At 38.9% G+C, this 15,192-nt stretch overlaps 1 protein-coding gene across 4 annotated transcripts in view; it reads right to left on the reverse strand.

Annotated features, from left to right (window-relative positions):
- The window catches only part of PLCB4 (phospholipase C beta 4), a 380,701-nt gene that overhangs the window by 52,306 nt on the left and 313,203 nt on the right, over positions 1 to 15,192 (reverse strand). For all 4 annotated transcript variants that reach the window (XM_046679316.1, XM_046679314.1, XM_046679315.1 and 1 more), the window contains 6 exons: positions 14,878 to 14,913; positions 12,325 to 12,466; positions 11,583 to 11,667; positions 11,113 to 11,237; positions 9,132 to 9,183; positions 1,249 to 1,351 (listed from right to left, as the gene is read on the reverse strand). In XM_046679316.1, coding sequence (XP_046535272.1) covers positions 1,249 to 1,351; positions 9,132 to 9,183; positions 11,113 to 11,237; positions 11,583 to 11,667; positions 12,325 to 12,466; positions 14,878 to 14,913 — 543 coding nt within the window. The remainder of the gene's footprint in view (positions 1 to 1,248; positions 1,352 to 9,131; positions 9,184 to 11,112; positions 11,238 to 11,582; positions 11,668 to 12,324; positions 12,467 to 14,877; positions 14,914 to 15,192) is intronic.

Genomic DNA, 15,192 nt, shown 5'->3' on the forward strand with positions numbered 1-15,192 from the left:
CACATGAGCACATCTGTGAAACTATCACCACAATTAAGACAACAAACATTTCCATCCCCCTCAAAGTTTCTTTGTGTCCTTTTATAATCCATCCTTTCCTCCATCCCTATCTAGAGGAAACCCGATTTACTTTCTGTCACTATATATTAGTTCACATTTTCTAGAATTTGTATAAGTGGAATCATATAGTAGGGTTTTTTTTTTCACTAATAAACTTAGTTTTCTACAGCAATTTTAGGTTTAGCAATTTTAGGTTCATAGTAAAACTGAACAGAAAGTAGAGTTCTCATATAACACTGTCTCCAGCCTCAGTCTCCCTGACTGTGGGTATCTTGCACCACAATGGTACATTCACTACAACTGATGAAGCTACAGTGAAATATCATTATCACCCGAAGTCCACAGTTTACATAAGCGTTTACTCCTAGTGCTGTATATTCTATGGATTTGGACAAATGTATAATGACATGTATCCACCATGTAGTGTCATACAGAATAGTTTCACTGCCCTAAAATCCTCTGTATTCTGCCTATTCATCCCTCCTCCTCGTAACCTCTGATCTTTTTTTAGTGTCTCCATAGTTTTGTCTTTTTCCAGAATGTCATATAGTTGGACTCATACAGTATGCAGCTTTTTCAGATTGGCTTCTTTCACTTAGTAATGTACCTTTCAGTTTCCTCCATGTCTTTTCAGGACTTGAGTGCTCATTTCTTTTTAGCACTAAATAAGATTCCATTGTCTGGAGGTACCAGAGTTTATTTATCCATTCACCTACTGAAGGGCATCTTGGTTGTTTCCAAATTTTGGCAATTATGATAAAGCTGCTACCAACATCCTGTGTAGGTTTCACTGGGGACATAAGTTTTCAATTCATTTGGGTAAATACCAAGGGGCATTATTGCTGGATCATAGGGTAAAAGCGTGCTGAGTTTTGTAAGAAACTGCTAAACTGTCTTCCCAAGTGGCTGTCCCATTTTGCAGTCCCACTATCAATGAATGAGAGTCCTGTTGTCCCACATCTTCTAGTAGGTACTTTTTTCATCTGACGTCTTTCACTAAAAGTAGTTAACTTTACTAGTGAAAAACAAATTGTATCTCAAGAAAAAAGGGGGAATTTTAAGTCAAAGTTGAGGGCAACACATGGATCTTGCAACTTGACATTAAATATTTTAATTGTGATTTCTTAACACTTTTCCAAACCATCAGCATACATGTTTATACTGTTCTGTGAGGAGCAGGAGCCTTACCTGCACTGAGCAAGTGGCTGCAATGACCCCATCGACAGGAGTTTCAGAGAAGGGATCAAATGTTCGATCGGGCCGTCTCATGAAATCTGGTTTGAGAAGGTACCTGGTGGGACAAAGCATAGAAGCAATTTTATTAGTTGCTTTTACAAAGACTAAAACAGTCACTATCTGAGACACTGAATACTTCTTTTTCCCCATCTCTAACTTAGGAGCTAGGCTTTTAGGCAGAGGATCCTAAGGACTGAAGGGAATATCCCTGCCCATCAATAATCCTAAAGAGGAGCAGGGAAGAAGAAATGTTCTCCAGATGCCAGGCTCAGTGACACCCAGGACTTTCGATACTGTCATCTTCTCTTGAATTTATTTATGCTGTGGACCTCTTTAGACACTTTTCTTATGTGCATACAGTAAAATACAAAGAAAACAATGAAAAAGCAATTACATGGGCTATAGTTATCAAAACATGGAAAACATATATTTTACTTCTTTATTGTGTTTTAATTAATGCATTAAATTATGAGATCTAATGGCAAATTTGACAATTACCATAGTTTCAAAGTGCATAAAAATATTTTGAGAGATCTGTAACAACAGTAATGAGATATGAAAATATCTGTGACATACTGGTGTCAGAGTCACAGGTACCACTAGTATTACTGTGGGTTGTTGTCTACGTTCACAATCAAAGGAAATGCAAAATTTCAGTTAGAGGTGGGTGAAAATAAAGATGCAATTATTTCTTCATTTCTAGCCATGGTAATTAGGCAAGAAAATAAAAGAAAAGGTATCCAGATTGGAAAGAAGTAAAACTATTTCCATTTGCAGATGGCACAATCTTGTATATAGAAAATCCTAAGGAATCCACTAAAAAGCTATCAGAACTAAAAAAATGAGTTCAGCGGGGTTTCAAGATACAAAATAAACATACAAAATCAATTTTATTTCTATATGCCAGTAACAACCAAACCAAAAATGGAATTAAGAAAACAACTCCATTTATAATAGCACTGAAAAGAATAAAATACTTGGGAATACATTTTTTAAGTGAGTGCATATACTTGGAAAACTATAAAACATTGTTGAAAGAAATTAAAGAAGATTTAAATAAATGGAAAGACATCTTGTGTTCACAGATCAGAAGACTAAATATCGTTAAGATGGCACTATTCCCTAAATTGACACAAAGATTCAATGCAATAGCTATCAAAATCTCAGCTGGCTTCTTTGTAGAAACTGCAAAGCTGATTTTAAAATTTATATGGAAACTCGAGGACCAAGAACAGTCAAAATAATCTTTAAAAAGAAGAACAAAGTTGGAGGTCTCACGTTTCTCAATTTCAAAACTTTCTACAAAGCGAGAGTAACCAAAACAGTGTGGTACTGGAAAAAGATAAACATATAAATCAATGAGACAGAATTGGGAGACCAGAAATAAATTCATGTATCTATGGTCAACTGATTTTTGATAAGGATGCCAAGACCTTTCAGTGAGGTAAAGAATAGCCTTTTGGGGCCAGCCTGGTGGCGCAGCAGTTAAGTGTGCATGTTCCGCTTCTCGGCTGCCCGGGGTTCGTCAGTTCGGATTCCGGGTGCAGACATGGCACCGCTTGGCAAAAGCCATGCTAAGGTAGGCGTCCCACATATAAAGTAGAGGAAGATGGGCATGGATGTTAGCTCAGGGCCAGTCTTCCTCAGCAAAAAGAGGAGGATTGGCAGTAGTTAGCTCAGGGCTAATCTTCCTCAAAAAAAAGAATAGTCTTTTAAACAAATGGTGCTTGGAGTGCTAGACAGCCACATGCAAAAGAATAAAACTGAACCCTTTCCTTACATCACAAACAAAAATTAACTCAAAATGGATCAAACAACTAAATGTAAAAGCTATAACTATAAAACGCTTAGAAGAAAACATAGAGATAAATCTTAGTGACAAGATTTGGCAACGGATTCTTCGATATAATACCAAAAGCACAAGCAACAAGAGAAAAAATAGATAAACTTGAGATTTCATCATAAAAACTTTCATGCTGCAAAGAATACTATCAAGAATATGGAAAGACAAGCCACAAAATGGGAAAAAATATTTGCAAATCATACATCTGATAAGAGACTTGTATCTAGAATATATAAAGAACAAATAACCCAGTTAAAAAATGGGCAAATGATCTGAATAGACAGTTCTTCAAATAAGATACACAAATAGCCAATGAGCGCTTGAAAAGATGCTTAGTATCTTTAGTCATCAGAGAAATGCAAATCAGAACCACAATGAGATACCACTATACACACACTAGGATGGCTATAATAAAAAAGTCAGATAATAGGAAGTGTTGACAAGGATGTGGAGAAACTGGAACCCTCAGACCTTGATGGTGGGAATGTAAAATGATGCAGCCACTTTGGAAAACAGCATGGAGTTCCTCAAACAGTTAAACATAGAGTTGCCATATGATCCAGCAAGTCCACTCTTAGTTATATACCCAAGAAAAGTGAAAGCATATGTACACACAAAAACTTGTACATGAATGTTCATAGCAGCATTATTCGTAATAACCAAAAGATAGAAACAATTCAGATGTCCGTCAACAGATGAATGGATAGACAACATGTGGTATATCCAGACAACGGAAAATTATTCAGCAACAAAAAGAAATAAAAAGTACTGATAGATTCTACAACACGGATGAACCTTGAAAATATTACGCTAAATGAAAGAAGCCAGTCACAGAAGACCACATATTATATGAATCCATTTATATGAAATGTGCAGAATAGGCAAACATATAGTGAGATAGAGTAGAAGAGCAGTTGCTTGAGGCTGGGGTAGGGGGCAGGGGATATTGGGAGGTGATAACTAAAGGGTATGAGATTTATTTTTTGAGGTGATGAAAATGTTTTTAAATTGGCCCCAACTACACAATGTCTGCCCCTTGTGCCCACTGGGTATAGTCACAAAATCATACCTCAACCAGATTCCATAACTTTCCTGAAACTTGTGTCAAAGAACTTTATCTCTCTAAAAAAATAGTTTTTTATTGTTAGAAATAACTATAAGCATAGATAGAAAAATTCCATATTAATATGAACAGTATATAGAGGAAAATAAAAGTACTTTCCCCAAAACTATAGGTTTGCTTTTAAATGTAAAAGCATCAAAATTGGGGGGATCAAATCTTTCATATTCCTTAGTAGCATAACTTTTACTAATTTCAACACTAGATGATGTCAAATTTATTACTATCTTTTAAAATAAACCAAAAAGGAATCCTGAGGCATGATATTTTTCCTTAAAGTGTACAGTGATGTTTTTTGGTTTTGACAAAGTTGCCATTCTTTGCTATATTCTAAGTCTGAGCAAAAAGTGTTAAAAAATAACCCCACATTTGACTTGGATGGAATCATCAATAAAGCACCTCCGAGGGACAACACTGATTTTTACATCAAGGATATAGAGAGTTTACAGAATTGTGCAAATATTAAAGATGATTTTGAACATTCACCTGTCTCCAAGAAAATGCAACCCAAAATATTTATATAAAAGCTCTCCAACTGCATAGAAGATATTGCCTTCTAAATTCATACAGTTTTAGAGTGGGATCTTTTTTTGTGGCTAGTGCCAGCCACTGGAAAACATGACATAGGAAAAGCTCAAGACTGAGGACGGAAAGCAGGTGAATAATGACAATGCTACACACACTTCTCCAAGGGAAGCCTACCAGCTTGGTCTGGCAAAGTATCAGTCATCGGCTGTAAGGGGAGGGAACAGATGATGGTTCTGGCTTTCACAAGAGGGGAAGCATTTGGTTTCCAGCTGTGTGAAATGAGGGATTATGCCTCCTGAGAAAGGTGGGGACTCTGGGATTCCTATAGGACTATAGGCATCTTTCCAGTCCAGAACCTCCTTGGGGGGTGGCTGTCCAAAGATTCAGCATTCCCCAGCCCCCTCAGTCATTTCTGAAGGGTCGGGAGCCCCTTCTCACCAAAAATAGAGAAATGCGGTATTGATGATGTCGTGGTGTCAAAAACATTATTCTGTATTCCCTGCTTTCATAAGTGCTTAGGAAGAAAACTAATCTGTGAAAGAGTGAATTGATCTAAAATAAGAAATACCAAGGGAAAAGGACAAGAAACCTAATGCTCTAAAGCAGGAAGCCTTCAGTGTCACGTGTTCATTTTATATACTTAAAAAATAGAAGAGAACATGTAGAAGTTTGACAGGACCACAAGGTAAGCCCTGGCTCGGGGCTGACACTTAGCCAACTTGTCTTGAAGGAGTGACTGTTCTGGGCCTGAGGTGGCCTGTGGATGCTGCAGAGACTGGGGACAGCCTGGATGGCTGTGCAGGTCCAGGGGCTCCAGGTATCCGTGGGGAAGCTGAAGCTGGAGCCCAGTGCCAGAGCTGGTTTTATGGGTATGGGACCTGTGCAGCTGCATAGGACCCCAAACTGAGAAAGGCTCCATGCTTGATCTAATACTCCCAGCCACTGTTTTGATATTCTTTTTTTTTTTTTGAGGAAGATTAGCCCTGAGCTAACTGCTGCCAATCCTCCTCTTTTCGCTGAGGAAGACTGGCCCTGAGCTAACATCCATGCCCATCTTCCTCTACTTTATATGTGGGATGCCTACCACAGCATGGCATGCCAAGTAGTTCCATGTCCGTACCCGGGATCGGAACCAGCGAACCCCAGGCCGCCGAAACAGAATGTGTGCACTTAACCACTGTGCCACCAGGCCGGCCCCTGTTTTGATGTTCTTAATAATTTATGAAGAATGAGTCCTTTGTTTTCATTTTGCATTGGGCCTTGCAAACTATGTAGCTGGTCCTGTCTAGTGTTCTTTGGTACAGGAAATGAATTCATTCCAAGCATCCAGGTCTGTGTGGTGGATGTGTGCATAAGCCAAAGCCAACGGCAAGTGGAGGGATCCAAGGGAACCTTGTAGAGCCTCGGAAGGCAAGGGAGAGAGAGAAGAAGGCCCTCAGCCAGGGAGGTGGACAGGAGCCATAAGAATCAGAGGGTAGAGTTATAAGGAAGTACATCTTATTTCATCACCCCTAAGGTGCCATCAAGTGTTCAACACCCCATTATTTATTTACCAGCAAGAAAGCGAAATGGCTGCTAATTATAACCCCAAGATGTATGGATTTTAAGACACATTTCAATTTGAGAAAGCTATAAGTGTACATCTTTGAATCATAAAACATCATACTATTTTGATATCAATCATTCAGTTTCTTCGGAAAGCCTAAAAAGACTTGAGAAATTAAGTTGCTCTATTTCATTTCCTTAGGAATTACAGAAATGCCTCCCATTTTTCCATCATTAAAAACAAGCCTGTTATAAACTACTGCTCACTTTCCTGGTAAATATCACACTTCCTGAGCTGAATGGTGTGATCTCCCAAAAGATTGGCCCACAGAGCAGACCAGGATTCCCAGGTAGGTTTCTGACATTTGGTTACTGTTGCTAAATTTGAGGGATGTATGAGCGCTCTGCATACTGATGTTCTGTATAAAATAGCTATCATTTGCCACCATAGGCCTGAAAGGCACAGAACGCCTCTTTATAGAAATGCAGCCCTCACACAGAGCCCACAGATTTTTTTAAATGCCCCTGCAAGTGGGTGGGAGAATGACTAGGGCAACGCAGTGAAAACCATGGAGCTCCCTGGATGCCCTTGCTCCGTGGGAACACGTCCTGTGTGGCTAGCCCCGTATCTACCAGCTACCACTCCTCCGTCACCGAGGGTCACAGAGCACACAGGTGAGAAAGATTTCTTCTCTTTTCCCTGTCGGTGACAAGCTTTGCCTCCAGGCTGAGCATGGGGAAAAGGAGGAGGGAAGAGGGAGACACGAGACTCTGAACAATACTGTCAATGCCTCTTACAGTTGGGCTGCTCCACTGAACATCACATTTTTTAGTCCCTCTGGTGGGACTTAGGCTTTCGCTTGGAGCACATCAGCACAGAATTCAGGCTAACGTAGCACTGTCCTTGTTTGTGAAGATATTTCAAAACAAACAATGGTGCAGAAAGTAAGACGCTGAGCATGCGAACTATGGCAAAACGAAAACTCCTGAAAAGAAACATAACGAACGCATACAACTCCTGTCAGGACCTCTTTTACCTGGAAACAATTACCCTCCCTGTGCCAGTCTCAGCCATCAGGCTGCTGAGGCAAGAATGGAAAGGCTCCTTTAGTGTCCTGGCCACAGCGAAGGTTCCGAGGGGGACGCACAGTCAGGCCTGACATGGCTGGTATGAACCGTGAGGGCTGGGCGGTCTCCCCGGATTCCTTAAAGGCCTGGTTTGAACAGAGTGCTCAGTCATCTTGCCTGGTGTGTGTGTGTGACTGACCATAAGGTCTTAAGCTTTTCTTAAACCTCACTTTTCATAGAAACTTGCAGCTTAGGCAGTACTTTCATACACATTCCTGTTCATCCTTACTGTGGCATCAGGACGAACTCAAGTGATGCTGATAGCTGTTACTGCCTTCATTTTATCAAGCAGAAAATCGAGGTTCAGCATCGCACACACCTGCTCAGAGCAACAAGGATGCAGCATGCAGAGCATGCAGAGGAGCTGGGGCTCCAATCCGGGCTTCAGAATCAAGCCGAAGGCTTTTCTCTCCACCCCACAGCTGTCCCCTGGGGCCTCGCTGCCTGAGCCCACCGCTGGGCGTCTATCCACCAATTTACGTGCACAATCTCCTGGTTATGAACACTTGGCATTAAATAACAAAACAGCTTTAAAAAATTCTAAAATGTGTATTTGGCTGTTTTCTTTTAAATCACATAGTTTTTATTTCTGTTTTCCCCAGTTTTATTGAGATCGAATTGAGACGTAACATTGTATTAGTTAAGGTGTACATTTTTTATTTCTTTCAGAACGCACAGCAGAGGAAAATGCAGTGTATCCTCCAGTGATGTGCATGGCGGGTGATTCGGGTCGCAGGGCCGTCGTCACCCATGTGTGTAGTTACGCTGGCAGAGAACCATCTGGCAGGCAGGAAGAGGAGGGAGCGTGCACTTTGAATCTGCAACTGCTGAAAAATTTTACCTTGACTGGCTGTTTTTAGTGATGAAAATTAGACATTCACCCAGGGAGGCCAACAACTCCCCAAGACTAGCATTGTTGGGATAGGATGGTACCTGCTCAGTTAATTTAGAGGCCTTTGCCTAGTGGTTTGGGATTATTTACCTGAAGAGGGTAATAACATTAACAGACGCATGGAGAAAAATAGCCATACGGTTTTTTTCATCTCTATAGAATTTTAACTTCATATTTTCATTTAAACGTTCAGCATTTCAGCAGAATTAACATTTCCTATATCACTACTCAGTTCACACTTTAAAGAATGCTATTTAAGTAAACTAGAACAACATCCATAGCATTATTTTCTTCTATTTACAAGACACACGAAACAATCAAGAGAGGATAAAGCTTTCTTCCTAGCTGTTATTAAATTCAACTTGACACCCGTAACTTCATTATATATTAAATCAACTTCATTCCTCTACTTGTCATAGGTAAAATACATATATTTTATGTCTATGTCTCCAGTTAATGTCCAAATGAGCAGGGATCATTATTTGTTATAGCTATAAAAACCTGCCCTGTTGAATTTAAAGTGAGAGAATTAAACTGTATATGATAAATGCTTATCTTGGGGTTAATTTTTTTTAAAAAAGTCTGCTTACTAAAACTGGGGTAGATGAAGAATGTATATTCGCAAATATAATCTATCTGGGGATTTCATTCATTTCTGTCCCATCCCTCAAACTCAGCTTAAATTCAGCAGCCCCTAACTAAAAAACGACACTGTTTCATTATAGCTGTAGTATGGGGTTCTGGAACACGGTGACAACAGTTTAAATCACATTACTCACCCGCAGGATCCATTATACTCAAATTTTCCCTGATTCAATTGCATCGCTAAATCTGTCAAGAGACAAAAATAATTTAGTATCTCGTGTCCCTGGACAAAGAAGATCACGACGGGGTAATTTTAAACATTGGAAACCAGATACCGATCCTAGGCCGAAAGGTCCTTTTTAACACTACAAGGTACTTCTGGGTCTGTTTAGAGCATACAACTCTCTTCAGGCTGAAATGATCTCATCTTTAATATAAATTAAACATAAAATGTGTTCTCACAAAGATCATGCTAGAATTGCTTTAACAATTGGATTCAATATATGAGTCATACGATTGTTCAATTAGTGTTGAGTGCGGATGTCCAACCTGATACAGTTGGAGAGGATGTGCCTTCTGACCCCAGAGGAAGGGTACGCTGGAGATACCCAGTAGGGTCATGTGAATATAAAACTCGATTAAAAAGAATAAAAAATAAACTAGACAAGTATCATGTAAAAATTGGTGACTTGGGGAGAATTCTTCTAGTGGGGTCTACACTGGCAGGACATGGCTTATGACTTTTCTCTTGCAGGCAGACACAATCTTCTTTCTTCTCATCAGCAAAAGAAATGGGTAAGCTGATGGATTTTTTCCTTCTTCAAAATGTTGTGGTGAAATCTAACACTATGGAATAAAACATAAGCTGACCTAGTGAATAAACCCCCCTAGGATCATTTAATCCCTACAACGGACTCACTGACAACTGAGAACACAACTTGACCCCTTTTTTAAGTAAGTAAAATAAGTGCCTCTTTGTTTAGTTTGTCTCTGCTAGAAACACTCTGGGATGGTACTGGTACCCGGTTTTGGTTTAGTGGAGCAAGGACTGAGGGGGGCACTGGTGGTCCTGGAGGAGGCTCTACCAAGGGGTGAGGAATGTTATCAGTTCACATTCATGCCAAAAGGATGAAAGTCAAAGGAACTTACAATCAGTCTAGACAATAGGGAGAAAGGTGGATAGAGATTCTCAAAGGATGGTGGATGGTCTAGAAAAGGAAAATATTCCCAAATTGGGAAACATGGAAGGTACCCTGATATAGCAAAGAACTGAACAAGAAAAGGGTTTTCTGTTTTGTTTTGTTTTATTAATTTTAAGGACTATTCTTGGAACTAACCATAGAAAGTGAATAGATTTTTGTGGCGTATTTCTCACCTGTTTTAGATAAGCTACCAGAGCCCATTATTTTCCCATCTGTAATCTTAAAATTGTGCCCCTGGGCTCTTAGGATCCTTTACCAGACCTAGTGATATGTTGATGGCTGTCACTGCAGCTCCCAAAGGGTTCTGCATGGCCTCTCCTACTTTCCAAGCAAACCATGAAAACTTTACAAAATGTTTTATGCATTCATAAAAATTGACTTCTCTCCTTGCAGGAAAAAAAAAAAATCATTATATATTGGAAATCTGCCTTTGAGGACACTTTGGAGGACCAAGTTATAAATTAGTACCTCTAAGAAAATGTAACTCCTTCCACACCATTTTAGCAAAGTCTGCTCCATAATTTCTGCGCTTTTATGGTGTGGTGCCACTGTGTTGCTGACATCTGCTGAATGTTAACAGTGGGAAGGGTACTTTCCAAGGGAAAAATGAATCATAGTTATTGTACACAGATACTCAAATTCTTCTCATTTAATTCTGTTTCTGGAAATGAAGATAAGTTTGATCCAAAGGAAGAAAAATTAGAAATATTTTGGAATGGGGGGCAATATTTAACAGATTAGTCATGGTATTTTCAAAAGGAAATTCAATTTAAATCAAAATATATTTCCTTCTACCATTGTTTTATTGCTTTGAGTTTTTAATTTCTCACCATTATGTAAATCCAACAACATGTTGTTTTGCCATATGTCTGCTTCCTTTAAAAAATGCCCACAGCCAACCGATGGCTACTCTTGGCACCATCCTGTCAAAGTGTTCTCGTGGAATTCGAGGTCACTGGACATCAATTCCTACCTGGGGTTTGATAGTTCAGTGAAACCATCTGGCAGCCAGCGTTCCAGAAAATCTGAGGCATGTAATTACTGGAATCGACTCGGCCTCCCTTGGGGTAAATACGACTCATTTGTCGTTTGTTATAACTGTGTAACTTATTAAGGAGAATGGAAAAAAGAATATTCTGGCAGCATAAATAAACAACAAAGAGCTAAAACAACAAAGGTCTAGACCAACAATGATAAACACGCAGACAAGAGGGAGCAAATTCACATTTGTAAATGATGCTTCAGAGAAAAACTACAGTTCACTGTGTGGATGATAACAACAATTCTCATTTGGGCAGATTTTCACAGCTGCTGTGGCCTTTCACACATATTATTTTATTAGCTCTACAACTACAATTATATATGAACCATTTATCTACTTTAGAGACTCCCACCAAACCAAAAGTGCACCAACCACTTATTCCACTTAACACACAAGGATACTTCACAAATTCAATCGCATGTGTCTTCAGGTAGCCTAGACCGACTGACTCATTAAAAGAAGACATGTTATAATGAATATTGCGTTCTGTAAAGAAAAAAAAGATGCACTCAGAAACCCTGCCATCAACCCTCCCAGAAAGACAGGCAATAAATATAATTACACCCTGAACCATGAGGCTTTGGAGGCAGGTGTGCCATTATCATATCAGCAGCTCCTACTTTCATTAATGTCCTGGGGATGGAGACAGCTGACTTAAAAAAAAAAAGTGTGATGAATTAAATTTGGAGTCATTAAACAAATTATGTATACACCAACTGCCACACACAGCCATCCCTGAAATATGCATATTTGATGATGAGGAGGAGGAGGAGGAGGAGGAGGATGGGTTCTCCAGCCCAGAAATGATTATGGAAAGTTTAAAAACACTTTATACATTTTTGGAGACCAGCTTTTGATTAAAAGAGGTCTAAATGAAAGTATATCTAAAATGCAAGAGGCTACATGCTTTGAGTGCTAACAAATCCACAGTCTCTCAGAGCCACCCTGTGGATAACGGAGGGAATGCTACTGCATGCCCAAAACATGTGGTTACGTTATGGTCTGTCAAACAAAAACAAGGTGAGGTGAGCAGCCTCATGTCCAGAAAAGAAAATCCCAACACAACAAGTCAGATCAGAGCTCATCAGCATAACAGCAGAAAAGCAGACAAAAAAGGCAACCGCATTTAACCTGTGGTGTTACCTTCAGCGACATGGAAACCTTGAAATTTCACGGGCTGTGCATAGTTGATCATTGTGGACAGATAGGGATGGATGTTAGTGGTAGCACCCACGTATTTATAGGACGCCATCCACGCCTGCTCATCTTCTACAGTAACCAGGCCCTACAAGCACAATGAAGGGACAGGCATGTCAAGACTTCAGCCAGGCTCACAGAGTCATGCTGCAGACTTCTTCACTAACGATCATTTGCACACACACAAATTGAAAGATGACGACCTTTTTCTTTCTCAGTGATGCTAAGGATAATTTTAAAAGTTAATGCCTATTATACCACCAAATAATGCAAAAGGAGATGATAAAATATTAGGCTTATCTTACATTGTTTGGACATCTTTTAGATTTTTGAAGGTCTTTAAAATGTTCAAGAAACTATATTGAATATTAGCACAGCAATGCTATGAAATCTATAATGGGTACTGTCATCCATATTTTCACAAATGGAGGCAAAGTCAAAAACTGACTCTCCAACTTGAGTGTGCATCAGAATCACCTGGAGGGTTTGTTAAGACAGATTCCTGAGCGCCACTCACACTTTCCGATAAAGTGTGTCTGGAGAATGGCCCAGGAGTTTGTATTTCTAACTAGCTGACAAGTGCCGCTGCTGGGGCTGGTCTGGGGACCACAATCTGCTTAACACTGCTCTAGAATTTAGGCCCCAAACAGAAGTAATTTATGGTATTCAAAAAAAAAATGCTTATTTTTGGGGGCTGGCCCAGTGGCGCAGCAGTTAAGTGCACATGTTCCACTTCGGTGGCCCTGGGTTTGCTGGGTTGGATCCCAGGTGCAGACATGGCACCGCTTGTCAAGCCATGCTGTGATAGGTGTCCCACATATAAAGTAGAGGAAGATGGGCATGGATGTTAGCTCAGGGCCAGTCTTCCTCAGAAAAAAGAGGAGGATTGGCAGCAGTTAGCTCAGGGCCAGTCTTCCTCAGAAAAAAGAGGAGGATTGGCAGCAGTTAGCTCAGGGCTAATCTTCCTCAAAACAAAACAAAACAAAAGCTTATTCTTAAAATAATCTGAGAACTCATTACATAGGACACATTGAAATTGCATTATTTTGCATGGAGGAAAAAAGAAAAATTATTTTAGTTCATTTCTTGGTAAATCAGAACAAAACGCATAAAATCAATAACAAAAATAACACCTCAAAAGTGATCAACATTTTGTTGAGAATTTTGAAGAGCTAAATTCCTCCATAGATTGAACACAGGTGGATAAACTGCCTGGTCACATGAATGAATTCAATAGTTAAAAAATGGTCAGACTGCTTTACCTGATGACTTAACAATCTGAGCATTCTAAATCATCAAGCTGATTTAGCCTGAGAGAAATAATCAAATAATGTGATTTGCTTTTTCAAAAAAATCATTTCTTTATATGTCCTGAATGCCCGAATAAGGGCAGAGGCCATGTCAGATTTCTTTCTTGTGTGTTTAATGATAATGAGTAACACCAGTACCACGTGCTGGGTAGCAGAATGAATTCTTGCATGCACAACCTCATTATTGTCAGTAATCATGTGTAGTAAGGATTAGAATCCTACTCACTGACTACTTGAGAAGATTGAGGCCTTGAAGATTAAAATAACTCGGTCATGGCTGCTTAGCTAATAAACAGCAGTAACCAAATGTCAACCTGTGTTTTGTTGGCTCCAATATCTTATAAAATTCTAATAGAAGAGAATTTCACAAACATCATGGGAGAGGATTGAGAGCAGACTTATCCATAATTATTCCAAACAATATTTAGACAGTAAGAAGATAGGGTCTTGCTCCAAATAAGATAAGACCCCATAGACAGAAAGATAGTATTTTCTGAAGCTCTGAATTATGGGAATCAAATTACAAAGCACATTTCTGTCTGTGACTGCCATCAGTCTCACCCTTGTAATAAACCACGTACATTTACTAATTCAAACCACTTTGATATCTGGAAGATCTTTGAAGAGGATAAAAGAAACTGAAAATGTAACTTCACTTTCCTTGTAACACAGTCAATACCTAATAATGTCAAATAAAACTCAGAATGTCTGCAACGTGAAAGTAACTGAGCATCTTTCAGAAGGACAATGCAGTCAGAACCATGATCACCTTTCTATTTCACTATGATATCAATTTGAAGACATATTAGGTCATTTTTATTTTCAAATTCAATGTGTTGATGATTATATACTCCTATTCTAGGAATAAAATCTCTAATTCTAACTTAAGAAAATGCCTTACTGTGCTAAACACTTACTTTTAGGAAAATCATCTTATTCACTTGCCCTGGTTCTGTAATTTTACCAGGATTTAATCATTTCCTCACTGTGATTAATTCCTTCTTTTAAAGACTCTTATAATTAGATGCATCAACTATGTAAATATTATCCCCATAAAAAGTAAGCTTGACATTCCATGGGATAGGGAGAAGACAGAATAACAACACTTAGTATAAAATGTTCAATATTAGAGGGCCACATATGGTGTCTCATAATGAAAACAAAAAACACAGGAAAATTATCTTATTACCTTTTTGTTGTTTTCATGTTCAAGGTCATCTGAAGCCTAAATTAGAGAAAGAAAATAATTAATTTACTTCTCTAAAGGGAAAAATCTCAAATTTACTAGCCATGCATATGTAAATACTTAAAAAAAAATCTATAACCTTTTTATTCTATTTACTTGTTAAGATGAGCAATTATTGATGACATAAAGCCATGGATAAAAGTGGATACTGAAAAGATACGATGGCCTGTCTTACACACTAGAAAAGCAATTCTTAATGCTCTCTCCCTCCTTTGTTGATAGTCTTTGCCTATTTAGATGCTCCTTACAGTAATTTAA

This window comes from Equus quagga, chromosome 12 (genome assembly GCF_021613505.1).
Source record: "Equus quagga isolate Etosha38 chromosome 12, UCLA_HA_Equagga_1.0, whole genome shotgun sequence".
Lineage (NCBI taxonomy): Eukaryota > Metazoa > Chordata > Mammalia > Perissodactyla > Equidae > Equus > Equus quagga.